The sequence below is a fragment of the Phaethon aethereus genome (genome assembly GCF_964289735.1).
Source record: "Phaethon aethereus genome assembly, contig: HAP1_SCAFFOLD_394, whole genome shotgun sequence".
Lineage (NCBI taxonomy): Eukaryota > Metazoa > Chordata > Aves > Phaethontiformes > Phaethontidae > Phaethon > Phaethon aethereus.
This window is the reverse complement of record NW_028114206.1, coordinates 28,641-45,983: the sequence shown is the minus strand read 5'-3', so window position 1 is coordinate 45,983 and position 17,343 is coordinate 28,641. Positions and strand designations below refer to the sequence as shown.

The following is a 17,343-nucleotide window of genomic DNA, read 5'->3' as shown; positions in this document are numbered from 1 at the left end:
CACCCCCAGGCTGTCACCACCCGCTGTCCCCTCCTGGCAGCAGCCGGCCAGGACAAGACAGCCTGGGGAAGATGCAGTGGGCTTTGCTGTGCGGCACTTGGCTGCCCGTGCCCAGGCTCAGCGAAGGGAGGGGACATCTCAGGGTGTCCGAGTGTCTCTTCTTGCATTTACGGGAAGTTTGGTCAAAGAGCCAATGGCCATTGATGGCTATTGCCATAAACCCATCTGCTTGTACTGGTACCGCTTCCACAAAAAGAAGACGACAGGTCATTGTCAGAGGAGACTCCCTTCTGAAGGGCACAGAAGGCCCATCTGCAGACCGGACCCACTTCTTAGGGAAGTCTGCTGCCTCCCTGGGGCCCCAGTTAAAGCTGTGAAGAATAAGCTTCCTACCCTGGTACGGCCTCAGATTATTCTCCATTATTGATTTTTCATGTAGGTAGTGACAAAGTTGCAGTAAGAAGTCCAAGGGCAATCAAGAGAGACTTCGGGGCCTTGGCACGACTGGCTAAGGGATCAGGAGCACAAGTAGGTTCTCCTCGGTTCTTCCAGTTGCAGGAATGCTGACGGAAGGAACAGGAAGAGCCAGCAGCTTGAGCCCGGTGACACCGGCAGAATTGGGAGGTTTTTGATCATGAGCTGGTCCACACGACACCAGGCCTGCTGGTGACAGGTGGGGTACACGTGTCTCAAAGGGGGAAAAGGGTCTTTGCACAGGACTTAGCAGGGCTCCATGAAAGAGCCTTAAACTAGATTCGAAGGGGGAAGGGGATAAAACCCGGCTCGCTAGAGATGAGCCTGGGGGCGGCACGCCGATGTTTGAGGGATGGTGCTAGCGAGGTGCTGCAGTCTGCCAGCTCAGTGGAGGTAGGGAGCATGGAGAGCTGTGTGACAGCAAAGACGCAAGGGTTATTGATGTGTTAGAAACCACAGCAGAACTGCCCCTTTGGACTTCCGGAGGGCATACTGGAGTCACTGTGTTCAGCCAGCTGGGCAGAGGATAGGGAATCCCCCATATGATGCGTCCCGTCTGCCTGGTGGGCCTGTCCCAGGGAAGGCAGGGTGCAGTTCCAAGAGTCTCTCGCTTGCTCGCTCTCCCTGATAGCCTCAACCTAGTCACCTCCTCCCGCAGCTCGGTCACTACGTGGAAGATTTCCTCTCCCTGGGCGCACCTCCCACAGCTGTGCTCACTGCTGCCGTCCATCAGCATTGCATCCGTCCATTGCCTCAGCCGAGGACACTGGGACGGACAGAGCGAGCAACAGTAGGTCAGTTGAGGTATGAATGACAGTGGCAACACAAAGACTGGAACTAAACAAGAAGCCAAACAAGCCAATGGCCTAACCCAAGAATAACCCAAGCATCCTGCCTTCCTACTGCCAAAACAGGACGGTGGTTCATACCTTAAAGGCTACTTAGCCCTTTGCAGGACCAGGCCTAAACATGAAGACTACAGCGCTAAGCTGTTTTACAGGGGGGTTTTTTCCTTTTTTTTTTTTTTTTTTTAACACTGGGTGGCTGTTGCTTCACTTGCTGTTTTGACTGTCACAATTTCAAAGTGAGTGTACAGCTTATTCACAGGGTGAGAAGGAAGGGGACCTTCCAACTGAATTTGCTTTCCCTTGGAAATGGCTGAGGCAGGCAAGCATTTGTGGTCGTTACCTCTCTGTCTTAAGCCCTGTTTCATCTTCAAAATAAATTCAGGAGCCAGAAGGCAGGAAGAAGAGAAACGGTCATATTTTACTCCTTGAGGGGCTGGGTTGTTCTCCCTCCTACCACCATGACTGTGACCATTGGCTTCTTTATCCATCCACCTGTCCCACAGCACAAGCGTTGAGGTTCTATAGAGTTTTATTCTCAGTCCTGCTCTGAGCTGGCATGGGAGAAAGCCGGCTTGAAGCACTAGTGGCTGCTGCCGTTCTTATTCGCTTCCTTTGCTTCCGTGATCAGCGGCGTCAGGCTGGAGAGAGGCTTGGCTAATTTTAGGAATGGATGCTGTGCAAAGGAAAAAAAGAAATGAACCATTACTTTCCAAACTCAGGTACTCACAGCCTCAAGCAGCATTTCTCTGGTTATGGGGAATACGCTGAAACAGGACTGAGGGGACCATCTGCACCTGCGTCTTCATGTCCAGTACCTTGCTATCACAGGCAAACAGGGTCTAAAATCCCATTAATCCCTTTATCAAGTTGTCTTCAGCGTGCTGGCATTTCTGCCCTGCCAGCACTCTGGGAATGCTGTTTGCTCTCCCAGGGCCTTGTTCCTTTCAGGAAACGCAAGTTACTTACTTAGGTTCCTGTTTTCTAAAGACATGGGCTATCTGAGTTGTCAGAAAAGAGCAGAGGCATAAGCCGTTCCTTAGGGAACTCCAATACCTCTAGGAAATGTTTATGCCAGGAGTATTTAGGCCCATGTGTTCTTCTGAAGGCCACGGAGGTACAGGTTTTCAGCACCAAGACAAGAGCAGGGACACCAGTGACAGAGCGCTGACGGACTCAGCTCTGGCTTGCAGCGAGAGCAGTGGCTACCATCCCATTTGCCACTATGTAGAGCTGAATATACTACCAAAATTCAACACAGGGCCGCAAAAATGATCAGAGGGACAGAACACCTCTCCTATGAGGACAGGCTGAGAGAGTTGGGGTTGTTCAGCCTGGAGAAGAGGAGGCTCCGGAGAGACCTTTTTGCAGCCTTCCAGTACTTAAAGGGGGCTTCTAAAGAAAGATGGGGACAGGTTTTTTAGCAGGGTCTCTTGCAACAGGACAAGGGGTCATGGTTTTAAACGACAAGAGGGTAGATTCAGGCTGGATCTAAGGAAGAATTTTTTTGCAATGAGGTGGTTAAACACTGGCACAGGTTGCCCGGAGAGGTGGTAGATGCCCCATCCCTGGGAACATTCCAGGCCAGGTTGGACGGGGCTCTGAGCAACCTGCTCTAGTCGAAGATGTCCCTGATCACTGTACGGGGGTTGGACTAGAGGACCTTTAAAGATCCCTTCCAACCCAAACTGTTCTATGATTCCACTTCTTTTCCTTTTGAAAAGCACCAAGACTGGAGACTAATATGAGGGGGTTCCGTCTCATGCCTTTGAGTTTAGCTGGTGAGAAAACCATTACATAGAACAGCTGTTCCGCTTGCAGCCGTGTCCCCTTTTACCTGCAGAAGTTCCTTGGCAGACCCTCGCCTGTCCACATCCACCTCCAGGCAGCAGCTCAGAAAGTCGCGAAACACCGCGGACAATCGCTCAGGGTTCTGCAGCTCTGGTGTCCCGTTCGTAGCGATCAGATGCAGCGCCTAGAGAAAAAGGGAACATGAGACTCCACCTGTTTCCTTCATATCCATAACTGCCCAGATAGACCCCATTTTTTAAGGTTCAGTCTCCAGTGGCAGTTTCTTCCCTGGCAGGGGGTCAGACAGGATTTTTCTATAGCTACATAAAAAACCTTGAGGCAGCCACAGCTCTTCCAATATCAAAATGATCTTGCCTTGACAGCTGATTTCACGGACTGACCTGGTTAGTATGAACTACATCAGCAAAAGCACATTTTGCTTCTCCAACTAGTGACAGGCTTGTGACAGTGACAGTTTACAGGCTCTTTTAAAGAGTGAATTTGGCCTAACGCTATTATTTCTGAGGATTACTACTGAAAATGCATCTCGGCGGGGCTCACTGTTCCCTAAAGTACAGCTTCCATAAAGCAAAGGTAGCCAAGTTTTTTGCTCTGCTCTTGATAAAAATGGTAACCAGATGGGAAAAAAGGAAATCCATCAGCTTAGTCCTTGGATAAAGAAACAGAAACATTGGGAACCTTTTTTTCAACACAGGCACATAAGTTGCATGCATAAATATCTTATGAAGAAAATGCATCTTTGGGCAGATGGGAGCCAAGCTGCAACAACGTCTTTCAGCAGTCTCCAAATTCCAGATCAGCGTCACTTATGTGTTAAGAAGAAAACGTTTAATGCTTGCTATCAGAAAAACGAGTAATTCCATCGCTATGGGAACACTCCGCTACCTCAGAATTGGGAGTATTCACCTGTGTTAAGGGTTGAGTCCTCTGTGGATTCCCCTCCATGTTGTGCATAAATGTCCAGCTGCTCATCTGAATGCACAGTCATTCTGTGCACACAAGCCTAGCCAAACACTTGAAAATTCCAGCCTTTCTCCTCTTCAACAGCATCCAGCCAAAGCTAAGCTCAAGTTTCCTAAGCAAAGCCAAGGATGTTCACTGTCAAGTAGCTGACGGAGTTCATGCAGCTGAGCAAGTCTTCCTGATATTCCTCAGGCCAAGGGAGTACAACGTCATTTTGCAAAACACAGGGTGAGCAGTATCCAGTGTGGTTCGCTTGTAACCAAGGTCTAACATGCTGAGAAGCCAGCGAGATGAGTTCATTGCGCTTTTGCAAGATGTTATGTAGAAACGGAAGACAAACCTTTTGAACTATTCAGACATAAACTTCCAGAATACGTCTAAACTACACAGCAATAATGATAGAAATAGGCCATGGGGTCTTCCATTAAAACGTCTGCCATTACAACAGCTCTGTTCTACTGGCACTTAACTAGACCGGGACCACATTGACTTTGCTATTGTCCTCTTAAATACAGAGGACAATTTCCAAGCCTAAAAAGGCAAAGAAACGATCCTAGAGTAAAAACAATAAAAGGAAGCTTCTTTCCTTTTCCCACAACATAAATGTCACAACATCAGTCTGCTCCTGTCCATCTGCAGCTGACCTCAGCCACCGGACACAGTGGTGAGCTGGAGTGCCTGTCCTCACTACGCTTCAATTGCGCTACCCGAGGGATGATACTTCTCCTGCGGGAAAGGACTACAGCACCAATGGCAGCTTTGGGGATTTTACTGCAGCCACATTCACCTGAGTGTGAAACAGGAGTGCCAGGACAAATGGAGCTCTTTTAGTTACTTGTTTCTTCTCAGAACATGAATCCCAAAGAAGAGTCATCTTCAGCTCGGTACGTCCCCTTTTCAGTATTTCCACCAGAACAGGGAAAGGTCTACGGGAAGCTGAAGTACCTTCTTATCACATATCTTTTGGTCTCCTATGATATGCAGCTGGCAAAGAAAAGCAAGTACGGTACAAAGGGAAGGAGCGTTCGCAGTAGCTGCAAAGGGGCAATAAGCTCATTAATTTGTTTCACATGCCAAGAAACAAGAAAGGCTTCAGCAGACCATTACAGCTGCAGTCTGTGAAAGCAAGATCCTAAAGGTATCCAGGCCACCCAGATACGTGACAGAACAACATACAGATGATTAAGAAGCCTGAAACTGTAGAAGATGTGCAGCATTTGAAAAAAATGCTACAGTTTTGAGACAAATTGATGCGCTGTGGTTAAGAAATGAAAAAGAAATGCTTAAGGCTTTGTTTTGTTTCCGTGGTTTTCTGTTTGTTTTTTTTTTTAATTGAAATCAGGAGGAGGTCCAACCTGAATTTCAAAGGGTTTTTATCACACCAGTGTTTGTCCCCCAGGCCCTCGGCATGCGCCGGATGGAAGAAAATCACAGTGAGAGGAAACAAATACCATCACAGACACATCCAAGACACACATGGCTCGAAAATTGTTCACTCCTGTGAGTTCTGCATCAGCTGGAAAGAATGTGAGCAGCATGGGATGCGCCTGCTCTACACGTGGAAAACAACACTGCATCTACATGAAGACTGCTGCTAACTCTAGGACTAATGAGCCTTTCATGCCCTTACAATTTATTTAGGTGTTTAAGTAACGGAAGCTCCTGTGTGCCTTCCATTATTAAAACAATCCTTCATAAAAAACAAATCAATCCTGTCGGGGTTGATTGACCTTAATAAAACTAGCTGATAACTGGGGAACTTCAGGCAGTCCATCACAGGCTGTTCACTGTTCCTAGCTCAGGGGCAACAACCGCTGAAAAAGAGCCCAGGAAGCCAATGCAGATGGAAGCAACTTCAGGTGCCTGATTTTCATCTACCACAGTTTTACTAAGACACCTGAAGATGCCTTGAAGCTCTAAGTGTCCAAGCTGATCGTATCTCCAGCAGGAGATGAGGCATATATGGAGAAAAAGAGCATCTCAAAGAATCTGGGTGAGGGCAGGAAGAGCTGAGTTTGGTCAGAGAGAAGAAATCCAGTGATCTTTCTAACAAACAGTTGACCTGAGGCTTCTCGAGGAGCCCTAATCAGCATTTGAGGTTAAGGAGGCAGGGAACCTTCAGCATCCCGACCAGTCACGCTAATGCTCTTCACGGGTTTTTGCTGCCTTATGCAAATGCATTTTTTGCAAGGGTCTCCCAGGGAAGCAGGTGGAGTATGGGCTCCTCTCTTTGCTTGGCCGGGGGTATTTCCTGACCATTCTCTTGTTTCTTCTTTCAGTCTGCAGTACGCAGTCGGGGTGCCACAGACCAGAGAGAGCACAGCCTTACTGCTATGAGAAAAGCTAAAGGTCAGGCTCTATTTTAATTCTAGCCTTAATAAGAATTGCGTATGTATACGCATAGAGCAAACTTAATTTCCTCCGGAATTCCTGCATCCTGTCAGGAATTAACTGTGCAGCATTGAGCTCTGTTTCAGCTCTCAGTCATGAGGTGTTATCTTGGCAGACATTCCTCCACTATGACACGTTCCTTTGGTATAAGAACTGGTCATTTCATTTTAAGGAATTAGGACAAAACTGGAAACTTCAAAACATCAAAATACACTAGTGTACTACAAGTACCTGTGCTAAAACATACTTGTAGAAAAGCATTTGCTAAGAAGTGATTATGGCATTACTAGAACCAGTAACACTTCCTGAAAGGCGCAGGTGAGCAATCGGCACTGATCTGAGTTTGGAAAGACTTCTCCTGCACGTACAGTTGAAATATTTTTCATAAAAATTCCCCAACTGGAGGATCTTGCTGCTGAAAAATTCTTGTCATTCAGAGATACAGCTCAAAGAGAGTTCCAAAAGCACATGAGAAATCTCAAGCGTGGTTGAGGGCAAAAATGACACATTTCTGAACAGTCTACATGTCACTTCTCTTTTAAGGTCCCCCTATTGACATAACGACAGCTACAATATATGCCGATAGGCTCCAGCGACATATTTAGAAGCAGCCCTTGGTGGAACTAGTTCAAGCTGGTGTAACTGGGATTTTGTCTCATGGGAGACAAAACATGGGGCAGGTTAGAAAGACGGTGGTCTCTGGTTTTATTCGCACCTTACCCTGAGAGGATGAGCATTAACGTAAGGAGGTTCTCCTTGCGCCATTTCAATTGCCGTGATCCCAAGCGACCAGATGTCCACTTTGGGCCCGTATGTGTTTCCCGACACCACTTCTGGTGCCATCCAGTAAGGAGACCCGACCATCGTGCTCCGTTGACTCTGCTCAGGGGTGATCTGAGCACACAAGCCAAAATCAGCTGAGGAGAAAAACAAGTACTGTTAAAGGCAGCTTGATTTATGAAACCAAGCAAAAGAAATCCCTTCCAGATGCCTCAGAAGGCGTTGTTGAATCTATCTGGTAAAGCGGCCATGCTCTGTTTACTCAGTGCTCGAGCCAAGGAAATACTGAAGTGGCCACTTAAAAACCCCTCAAGTTTCATGCAGTGGCTTTTATTCACTTGAAGCTTTAGATTATTCTTTATTACTATCCCTTCTGGAAGGGACCTACACAAACCGAAACCACTCTTTACACCTTTTTCCTTTCTGTACCTCTCTGGACGTTGGCACTGTGCTCTTAGCTCGCAGCAGTGGTCTGCCAGTGCACTACAACAGGCATCGCTTTTGGGTAACAGGCAGTCAGTCAAAAGCAGCCCCACACCACATCCTGGGAATGCTGCACCTGACCAAGGATACCTACTCAGTTTGACAGATCCATCCATTCCGAGGAGGATATTGTCGCTTTTGATGTCTCTGTGGATCACTTGGTTGGAATGAAGGCAATCCAGAGCTTGTAGGCACTCATAGATCAAAAAGAAACATGAGGGTAAAACTTACTTAGTGATCACACAAGAAAAGAAATGGCTCTAAAGGATTTAATTTCTAGTTGAATTGAGAGTAATGGCAGAGTATTGTGCTCTCAAGAGGAAGAGCTTGCTGCTTCAACACAGAGTAATAACTTCCTAAACGAAGGCGTAGTAGCTTTTGAAACAGAAATGTCAATTCTTGGCACAGACTGTCCCCTGAAAGCACACACGGAATGACTGCTGCTATGGCCAGTGGGAATGACCCACTGCTCCTGGGTGGAGATAGCACACAGGGAATGTGCTATCTCCACCCAGTGACAAACTATGGTTTGCCAAAAACCAAAAAGTCCCTTCCTTCGGTATAAGATGGATCACTTTTGAGTCGGAGGTCGCATGAGAAAGATTTTATTGTTAGGCTTGACGGCAGATCTGGAAATAGCGTGTTAGGCATTTTTCAGGAGCAACCACCGTTTTGGGTGGAGTGCTATTCTTTTAAGCCAAGGACTGGGATGAAGGAGCCCCTCTTTTTCTTTGCTGGTATTTTAAAATTCTGCCACCAGCATATTTGCTTGTACACGAAAGGAATGCAGTACAGGCATGCTCCAGGCAAAGGTTTAGAGAGGCAAAGTTGAGAAGAGTAAAACTAAAAACAACAAAAAAAGAAATAGTACAATAAAATTCTATGAGTAAAACAACAGAGTGTAATAAGTGCAGCGATACTGGCAGGCAGTTCACTTAAGATGCTCTTTCTTCTCCGTATCATAAAAGCAACACAGAAACAAAACTCTGAACATGAAACCTCTCATCTTCTTACCACCTGCTTAGAAGTACCATCCTGTCCCAGTAATGGGAAGCACAGGCGGGATCCCTTACCTCCCTACAGACAGCTGCTATCTGTCCTTCATCCATACATGTCTCCTCAAGAACATCATTTAAAGAGCCTCCAGCTAGGTATTCCATAACCACCCACAGTGTGTCACCGACGAGGTAGCTGAAAGATGAAAACAATGGCACTGAGATGAGCGTGCACGGCTAAATTACCTCAGGAAAAAGGCTACAGCTGATTTTGTTTCCAAGTCATTCTTACATGAGGACAGGACAACATGAATAGACATTCCCTCTAGGCTATACAGGACTTAGAACCTGTGCGGTCTAAATGAGGAAGGCCCATAAGTGAACAATTAGACGTCCGAGTTGGCAAGCAAGTGAAAAATTGAAGTTCAGTAATGGCAAAGATAAATCTTGGACCAGGAGGATGTGTACCAGTGAGGACAGGAATTGGTCAACAGTTTGGAAAACCTACCAGAAAATACATCCAGGAACAGGAGAAACAATTTAAAAAGTGGCAAATTACGTGTTTCTGCAAACAAGAACTTCACCTTCCTGATATCCACAGCAATGGAAAAGAGCAGGAACAGCCCAAAGGAAGTAATTTCGAGGAGGATTTACCAGCACTTATGATAAGACACAGAAAAGATGATCAACTTAAACAACCACGAAACCAATCAAGCCAACAACAAAACAACATGGAGGTAGGCTGAGATGGCTGTGCCAGGTCCTTGAAAACAGTCTTAAGCAATATATGCCAGAAAAGATTAATGCAGACAAAATGCAGTCTCCTCCCATACATTGGCTATGAGTAGATAAACAATAGAGGTCAATTTTCTGCCAGTGACCAAAGGGGTTTTTAAAAAGGTTTGGCTTGCAGCATGTAAATGAACATTCACGTGATCATACCAGAACTACTCACCTGTCTAAATAGTTCACAATATTGGAGCTCTTGTTTTCTCTCATGATGAGGATTTCGTTAACTATTAGCTCCTTTTTGGGCTGTTGTTGGAGATTAATTTGCTTTATGGCCACCTAAAACGACAGGGAAAGCCATTAACTTGAGTAGCCTGTTGCACAAGGTCCCAATGAACATGGAGCGCGTGTTTTTGGAATGACATAGCAGAGCTGTGCCAAACTGTCTTGGTATCAGACCAAAGAGCTCAGTAACTTATATTACAACACCCAATTTCTCTGCTAGCCTGGGTGCTAGTTACAGGACACACGGCCATATACATTTTGTCTTGTGAAATCTGTACAAATGCTCTTTAAACTATCAAGCACGCATCTCTAACAACACTCTCTGGACCGACATTCTTCTCAGATGGTCTTAGTTTACCACCACTATTATTGTTGATGCACAGTTTGCAAGCAGGAAGTGATTTTGTTACTGCCAAGATACACAAAAACTGCTGGTAATGCTTTAGTAATTGTACGATTTGTCATCATTATTTCAGCAACTGCTGTTACTCTTGACTTGACGGCATAACAGAGAGAAAACACAGACGTACATTACATTTCAAAAGCCATACTAAAATAATCATTAAGGTTACACACACAAAAAATACAGTCCTGGCTGTTGCCTTCGTGGCGACCTGGTTCAGGAACGGCACGGTGACCAACCCCAGGCCGCTCGGGCCATCAGCTCGCTGACACCAATGTGGTAGACGGCAAATGGCGTTTATTAGTGTGTGACACGGCGTTATATAGCTTAGGTTTATAACCTCACTTCCGTCTGCTTGCATCATAAATTAAACGCTATTGGCTTTCAGGAGAGGGGCCCTAACTTTCCGTACAGCGTGATATCTTCCGGCCGCCAGACCCTAGCTATCTACACCTGGCACTTCCTAGCTTCTTGAATCTTGATTTTGCAACTCGAAATACACATTCCTTAACACAGTTCAGATTGGCAATTACTTTGAGGGTTTCAAAAAAATAATCCATTCTATGTCATTTGATGGATACACCCCGGGTCCTAAGCAGGGCTAGACCTCTACCTAAGAGCAGTTATAAAGCGCCTCTATCTAGTCCTGCTCTCAACATGGCATGAAAGAGACCACCCCTCCGCTCCCATTCCTGGGTTTCTAGCCACATTTTCAGGCAGGGTTTGTATAGATTCAAGACCGCTTGCCTTGGAAAAGGAAAGGAATGTGAAGAGGCCACTTTAAACTGGTCACTACAGGGGCTGTCAAAGCTAACGCCGCTTTCCTTCAAGATTCGTTTCTCACCCTCCTGGCCCCCACTTCCCTGCGAGCACTTCACGGGCTGTAATGGGCTGTCACTGACACCAGACTTAAACACGACTGTTTGGTTTGGGAGAGATCTTTGCTCTTGATATACTTCTTCTACACTGACAGACAAGAGAATGATTTCTAAACCAACACATTGACGCTGGCAATAAAAATGATACTGTTTTTATCAGTCCCAAAAGCTTGCTGGGATTTCTGAAGGCTGAAGACAGCAGATGATGCATTTTGCCAGCTGACACTAGCCTGTGCTTCAGAGGAACCACCTTGGCAGTAAAGATCTACTGGCCACCCAAAAGCCCCATCCACCCTTCGCACCAGAGGGGAGAGCACTAAAGACCTGCAAAATCGGCTGGGACTGTAGACACTTACCTCTTGTCCTGTGGTGATGTCCATCGCCATGTAAACAGTTCCTGACGCCCTAGAAGCAAAACAGCAGCAAAGAAAGGAGCACTTTAGTCCCTAGGAGTGAAAGCAAGCCCAGACAGGAGATCGCTGCTGCCTATAGGGTTTAAAAAACACCTTTGTTCACCCACTCCTTCAGGCAGCAGCGCACAGCGCAGCAGCCCACCAGCCCTCTGCCATGCAGGGTATCCAAGAGAAAACTTATGCCCAACGTGAAGAACAAGGGATGTCCAACATGAGGAAAGGATCCAGACACAGCTTTCTCCAGCATAGCAAAGCAAGGAAACTATTCTCCAGCCATCCTACAAGGTCACAGCTAGAGCAGGTTAAGGCATGTTGTGCTCCAAACAGGGGATCCTTAGACAGCTTCTTTAGGTGTCAAGAGCCGTCAGCAGCTGCTTCTGTTAGGTGCACCGGACACGTGAAGGACTCTTCATGGTATCTGTATTTTCCTCCTGTGGCAGACACGGGTTGTGTTGTAGAGCCACCAGAAAGAAATGGTGCTCTCATCTGCGGACGAGGCAGTGTGGCGTTTTGTTTGCCATCTGCCTCTTGTTAAAAGAGGTTCTTCCCCTGTAATGATGTAAAGGGCCTGAAAGGCCACGGTCAGAGGAAACCCCTTTGGGTTTAAAGTAACTGCAGGCTTGTAAACCCCATTAGTGTTCCTTCTGAGCTAAGCACAGGTTTACACTGCCATCATGTCAAAGCTGACGTCTGCATGGGCAGTGAGGCAAGGGAGAGCCAGCGAGGGAATTCTGAGAAGTGGGAACACCCATCCGGCAAGTGTCCCACTGACTGACAATGCCAAAATCAGTTTGCTCCTTTTCACCTGATCCCCTGGCTTGTTTGTGTACCTGCAGGCTGAAATATGTCTGAAGCACTGCTATCCAACAGGCACCAGGGACGATTTTTTTCTGGAGGATTTTTCCCCATCACTACAAATTGACCTGCAGCATGACAGTCACGAGCTGGTGACGGCAGCACGCTCACTGCTCTGTAAGAAGGGCGTGCCATCTTCAAGCTGCACTAAAAGCTGGAGGAAATCAGTTCAGAGACCCTTTCAGGCCAGATATTAGCCACTTCTCTTCCCACCAGCTGCTGAGGCACCTTTGTACAAGCTCACTCCTAGGATGGGCAAAACAAAAGACGGTGAGGGCGATGGTCATACTGTCACGGTCACACGTGCGTCACACGCATGTTTCTTCTGGCTCTCACTTCTTCAGTCGACACATATCTTTTGAGAGCCTGGCACAGCTCTAAGTGTCCACTGACATTTTACAAATGACAATGAGAACCAAACCTTCGGGTACAACGCATGCGGCAATCCCAGAAAGGGTTTTTATACAACGAATGGAGCAGAAACACCTTCCCACAAGTGCCCCACCAAACAAGAAGTGTCTACGATAAAGCCTGCCAGAGAAAGAGCATGAGTGCGTCTGGCTTTCTGCAGCATCTATCAGTTCTAGGCCAGCAACGTGCTACCCTGACTCCAAACCTCACAAGCAGTCACGGTTTCTTTACAAACACTAAGGTCACCTGCCTTAACAGGCAGGAAAACATCTCCCGATGTCAGTGAACAGCTTCTGTCAGACACTGACAGCAGCGTGATCCTGGTGCTACACAATGGCGCTGGCCCTCCCGGAACTACGACACAGCCACGGAAACTTTGACCGAGCAGGGAGTCTGTCTGTATTTAAAACGCAAGTCAGGTACCTAGTTTTGATGCCATTTCTTCTTGCCTCCTCACATCGGAACCATTTCAAATCAATCCTAGTTACAGTAAGCATGGTTGGGCTTCAAAGGGAAATAGCCTGATGGTTTTTTTTCTGTAAACTCCTAAAACCTGCAGGGTCCACAAGTGGTCTGCCATCAGGCAGATGATGCATGTTCTCATCAAGTACTTTGTGCTTTAACTCTCTGTTTATTACTGAATTTTTGTTCTTTTCTGCCTCTGCTAGAAAAGAGAGCTTATTATTTAATCTCTGCGTTCTGTTGCTAAACTATGTGGTTATAACCCAGATCACTGAATATCTTTTTAGAGCAAAATATTCGAAAGAAATGGTATTGAGAACTGGTATCTATCTCACAACTAGCAGGTGCTAAATTGCTCTTTTAGGCAACAAAGTTTTTTCGCCATTCTTTAGCGTGGCCAGATTATTTTGCGACATACAAAAAACTATTCCCCCTTCTCCCCCTAAGAACATAAGCAAATAGGGGCCACACACTTGAGGGACAGTAGACCTTCCCGGTCCTGCTCCTTGCTGCAGACAAGACATTGGCTCCACCAGGTTGTCTTTGGCCGTGCCTTCCGACCGCGCTTATAAATTTGATCGGTACTGAGAGACAGGAGAATCTAAATCCAGGGTTGTCTGAACATGTCTGGAGCTTGCCTGACTTCACTCTTGATATTACACCAGCAAAATACCTGGCCCATTTTTCGTGTCAGTAACTGTGGTCAGACTTACCCTTGGCCAATTTGCTCCAATTCAGTATATTTCTTCTTAGGATCTCCCATGCTCACAACGCTCCCTGAAAGAAACAAAATTAAAGATGCTCACTGCAAACTGGAGATACCAACTTCCAGCAGGTCAGAAATGCAGCTCCACTGTCTGGGCTTGTGAGTCATTTGTAGCCACTTGGGCAACAACAACAACAACAACTTCGTCATACAGGCAGCTCCACAGCACAGACAGCCTCCACAAAGACGGATTTTCTACAGTCCTTTGGAGAGTTACCTTGACAGCAAACTAAGAGCATGGAGAAACATTCACAGCAGACAGGTATCAGAAAAGAACAAGCACCAATGCAAGTGTTTGTTGTCGAGAAACACTAGCGAGCGCTGGAACAACAGAGCCTTTATTTCCTTAGGAATAAATACTCTGTGTGATTCAACAGAAGGTTTAATACTACCAAAGATTACATGCACCTTGGGTTCTGGAATCAATTTTGATGAACAGGTGCCATTTTCAGAACAGGAAAAATACTGCAGAGTGTTTCCAGGAGGGGATCTTCTCAACCTTTCAGGGGGGTTGGACTGGACAACCTTTAAAGATCCCTTCCAACCCAAACTAGTCTATGATTCAAAGAGATGGAGAAGGAAAAACGTGCACTGGCCTGCAGACAGAGAGAGACAGAAAAAAAGAAGCACAGGGAACAGGAAAGAGGGGCAAGAGGGAAAGTAAAGGGAGAGGGAGATGAGAGAGAAAGAGAAAGACTTGGAGAAAAGAGAAAGGGGAGGTAGGGAGCAGAGCACGGTAATAGAGGAGGGAAACAGAACCAAAAAAAAAAAAAGTTACACAGAGGGAAAGGGGAGCGGGCAGGGAGGGACTGGGACACAGAAGAGGGGTGACATGACCCCATGGACCCAGCACTCACCGGAGTTCCTGCCCTCTGCACTGCCAGGCCAGTTAGAGAATTCAGGCACTTCTGTCTCTGTCTGCCCTTTCCTCCCTTCCTCTGCTGTAGCTCCACTCACTTGACTGTCCACCTAAGAGAACACATTCGTGCCTTACAGCTCCGACAACATGAGGCTGCCTAGATGCACAGCCACGCACCCGCACGCACGCACGCACCCACACCAACCCCCCCCACCCCCCCCCCCCGCCAACACACACTACGTGGCCGTACTGCACTTCTCCTTATTTATACAGACCCCGCGGTGCACATTGGAGATCTGGTCTGCTGAGAACTACTGAGAGGGACCCTTCCTCACCTGGAGAGGCCGGCTGTCTCTTGTCTGCAGCTGGAGGCAGCAGCTGCTGGGATCCTCTTCATCTCATTCTCCAGCTGCTTCACCTTCTGCTGAGCTCTTCAGCTTCAGCTTCAGCCACGGCAGCTCCTCTCCAGAGGCACTAAGTGTCCATCTGCCCCTCTGCATCCACGTCACCAGGAGAGCAAGGCCAGAGACAGCCCACGCAAACCCGAGCCAGATGCAGGCTGAGAGGCCCCGGCCCTCAGGGCAGCCTCGCTGCAGCTGGAGCAGGGAGACTGGGCCTCCAAGACCAAGATGGCCGCCTGGCAGCCCCGAGCCCAGGACTACAGCTCCCGGCATGCCCTGGGGCACGCCCTCCTGCTGCCTGAGCCTGCATCCCGCCCCCCAGCCAGGCCCCGCCCGCCCACAGCCTCATGGACATCTGCCTGGGGTTGCCCAGGCCCAGGCCCAGGCCCAGGCGCAGGCCCAGGCCCAGGCGGAGCAGGGAAGAGGAGGAGAGGGGCACAGAGGGGCAGAGAGGGGTGACAGAGGGATGTAGATGAGGACAGGGGGATGGAGAAGGACAGAACAGCGATGGCCTCCAGGCTTTGTCCTCATTTTAGGCCCGCTGGTTAAAGACTCACCCATGGAGCGATGTCTCAGGACCACTTCATGGCCAGTGGCGCTGCTTTCTGGATCCCCTGGTGGCGATGGGCAGAGGGCCAGGTTGTCAAGTCCCAAGGCCAGGTGCATATGTGGGATGTCAGGGTCACCCCTGCCTGGTTTTTCCCGGCGAAGCCCCAGCTGGTGCCGTCCCCGTGCTGCAGCCCCAGGGCTAAGGCTCCAGGAGCCGGGCATTTCTGCGGGCACTGCACCCTGCCGGGCCCTGCTGCCGGCTGCCCTGGGCTTCGCCGCGTTGCCTCCAGCTCTGCTTTCAGCCAGCACCGAGGGCACCGCAGATTGGCTTGCCCGCTCCCCACAGCCGTCCTGACCCACGTCTGCAGCTCGTATGTGGTGTCCACGTCACACGGCTGATTTGGGGGTGGCAGGTCTCTCTTGTGGCACCCTGGGAATGAGGGCAAAGCAAACCCATCCCTCCCTTTCGATCTTTGCCCACAGACTGAGCAAGTGGAGATGTACCCTGTGCTGGAGAGTGCCCTGCAGGGAGGAGACAGCTGCTTGCAGAGCAGTGCTGAGACCTGCCTGACAGCAAAGGTGGCCACAGAGCGGCCCAGGTGAGCTGGTTGCCTTGGAGGCTATGAAAGCAGCCTTCCTCCACCCCTGGTTTTGGTGAGATACGGAGCAGCACAGAGATGTTTCTCTGGGATCCAGGAGGGCTTCCCAGTGCCCCTGTGAGGGATCCTGCTCCCAGAAGGCGCCTCCCCATAGAGCAAAGGCCATATCCAGCCACCTGGCACTGGGTACGTCTGCCCTGAGGAGTGTCTCCAGGAGGATGGGGTCATCTGCCTGGTGGCTCTCACACAGCAAAGATGAGCTGAAGCCCCGTGGCTGTGGCTGTCTGGTTCAATGTCTCTGAGTGCCTCAGCCTTTCTCCCTGGGAGTGTTTAACCTGGGCCCGTTATCGGAGTGTGACGGATGATGTAAAGATGGATGCTGGTGACATCCCTGTGGCTCTAGTCCTGCTCCCACTTCCAAGTTGTGATGTCTGAAATCCGGGGCCACCTGAAGGTCCCGGCAGAGATTTCCAGAGAGTTTGTGTTCATTTTGTTGACATCCTAGAGCTACAATGGGCGAGGGTTATGGGAAGCTAGGGCTACAGTTTGCTAGGTTGATGGGGTGGCAGGGTTATGGCATGCCAGAGTTTCAGCGAGGTAGGATTAAAGCGTGTTCTTGCTATGGACAGAATCTGGGTTTGTTGCCCTGGGTTCCTGGGGTTAGGTTATTTCTGCCTTGCGTTGTGTTCTGTGTAGCCTTTTTTTGTGGAGAGTCCTTTTTCAGCTTGTCTTTTTAGTGGTTGGACAGGCACCTTTGGTTTGTGTACGATGTTTCTTCTGGTTGACTTTTTTGCTGCTCTGGTGGATTGTACTGTGTTTTGTGTCTTGTAAGCCACTTTTCTGGTCTAATATGTCTGCAGCAGGTTGGGCAGTTTCTTGTACTAGAGTTACCAGGGTTCTCTTCCATCTGCAGTTTCTTTGAAGGCATCTCTTTAAGCCACTTGTCTGTTTTGTGAGGGGCAGTGGACTTAACGGGAGAGCTTTTCTTCC

At 48.3% G+C, this 17,343-nt stretch overlaps 1 protein-coding gene across 1 annotated transcript; it reads right to left on the bottom strand.

The window, feature by feature from the left end:
- Positions 1 to 1,261: 1,261 nt before the first annotated feature.
- LOC309416178 (serine/threonine-protein kinase PAK 3-like) lies at positions 1,262 to 15,871 on the bottom strand (the record flags this gene model as incomplete). Its single annotated transcript, XM_082015753.1, has 9 exons — positions 1,262 to 1,995; positions 3,157 to 3,294; positions 7,206 to 7,402; positions 7,843 to 7,942; positions 8,822 to 8,939; positions 9,699 to 9,811; positions 11,395 to 11,443; positions 13,893 to 13,956; positions 15,763 to 15,871. The coding sequence occupies 9 exons, from the start codon at positions 15,869 to 15,871 to the stop codon at positions 1,903 to 1,905; spliced, it is 981 nt and encodes a 326-aa protein (XP_081871879.1). The 3' UTR covers positions 1,262 to 1,902.
- Between the last annotated feature and the right edge of the window lie 1,472 nt (positions 15,872 to 17,343).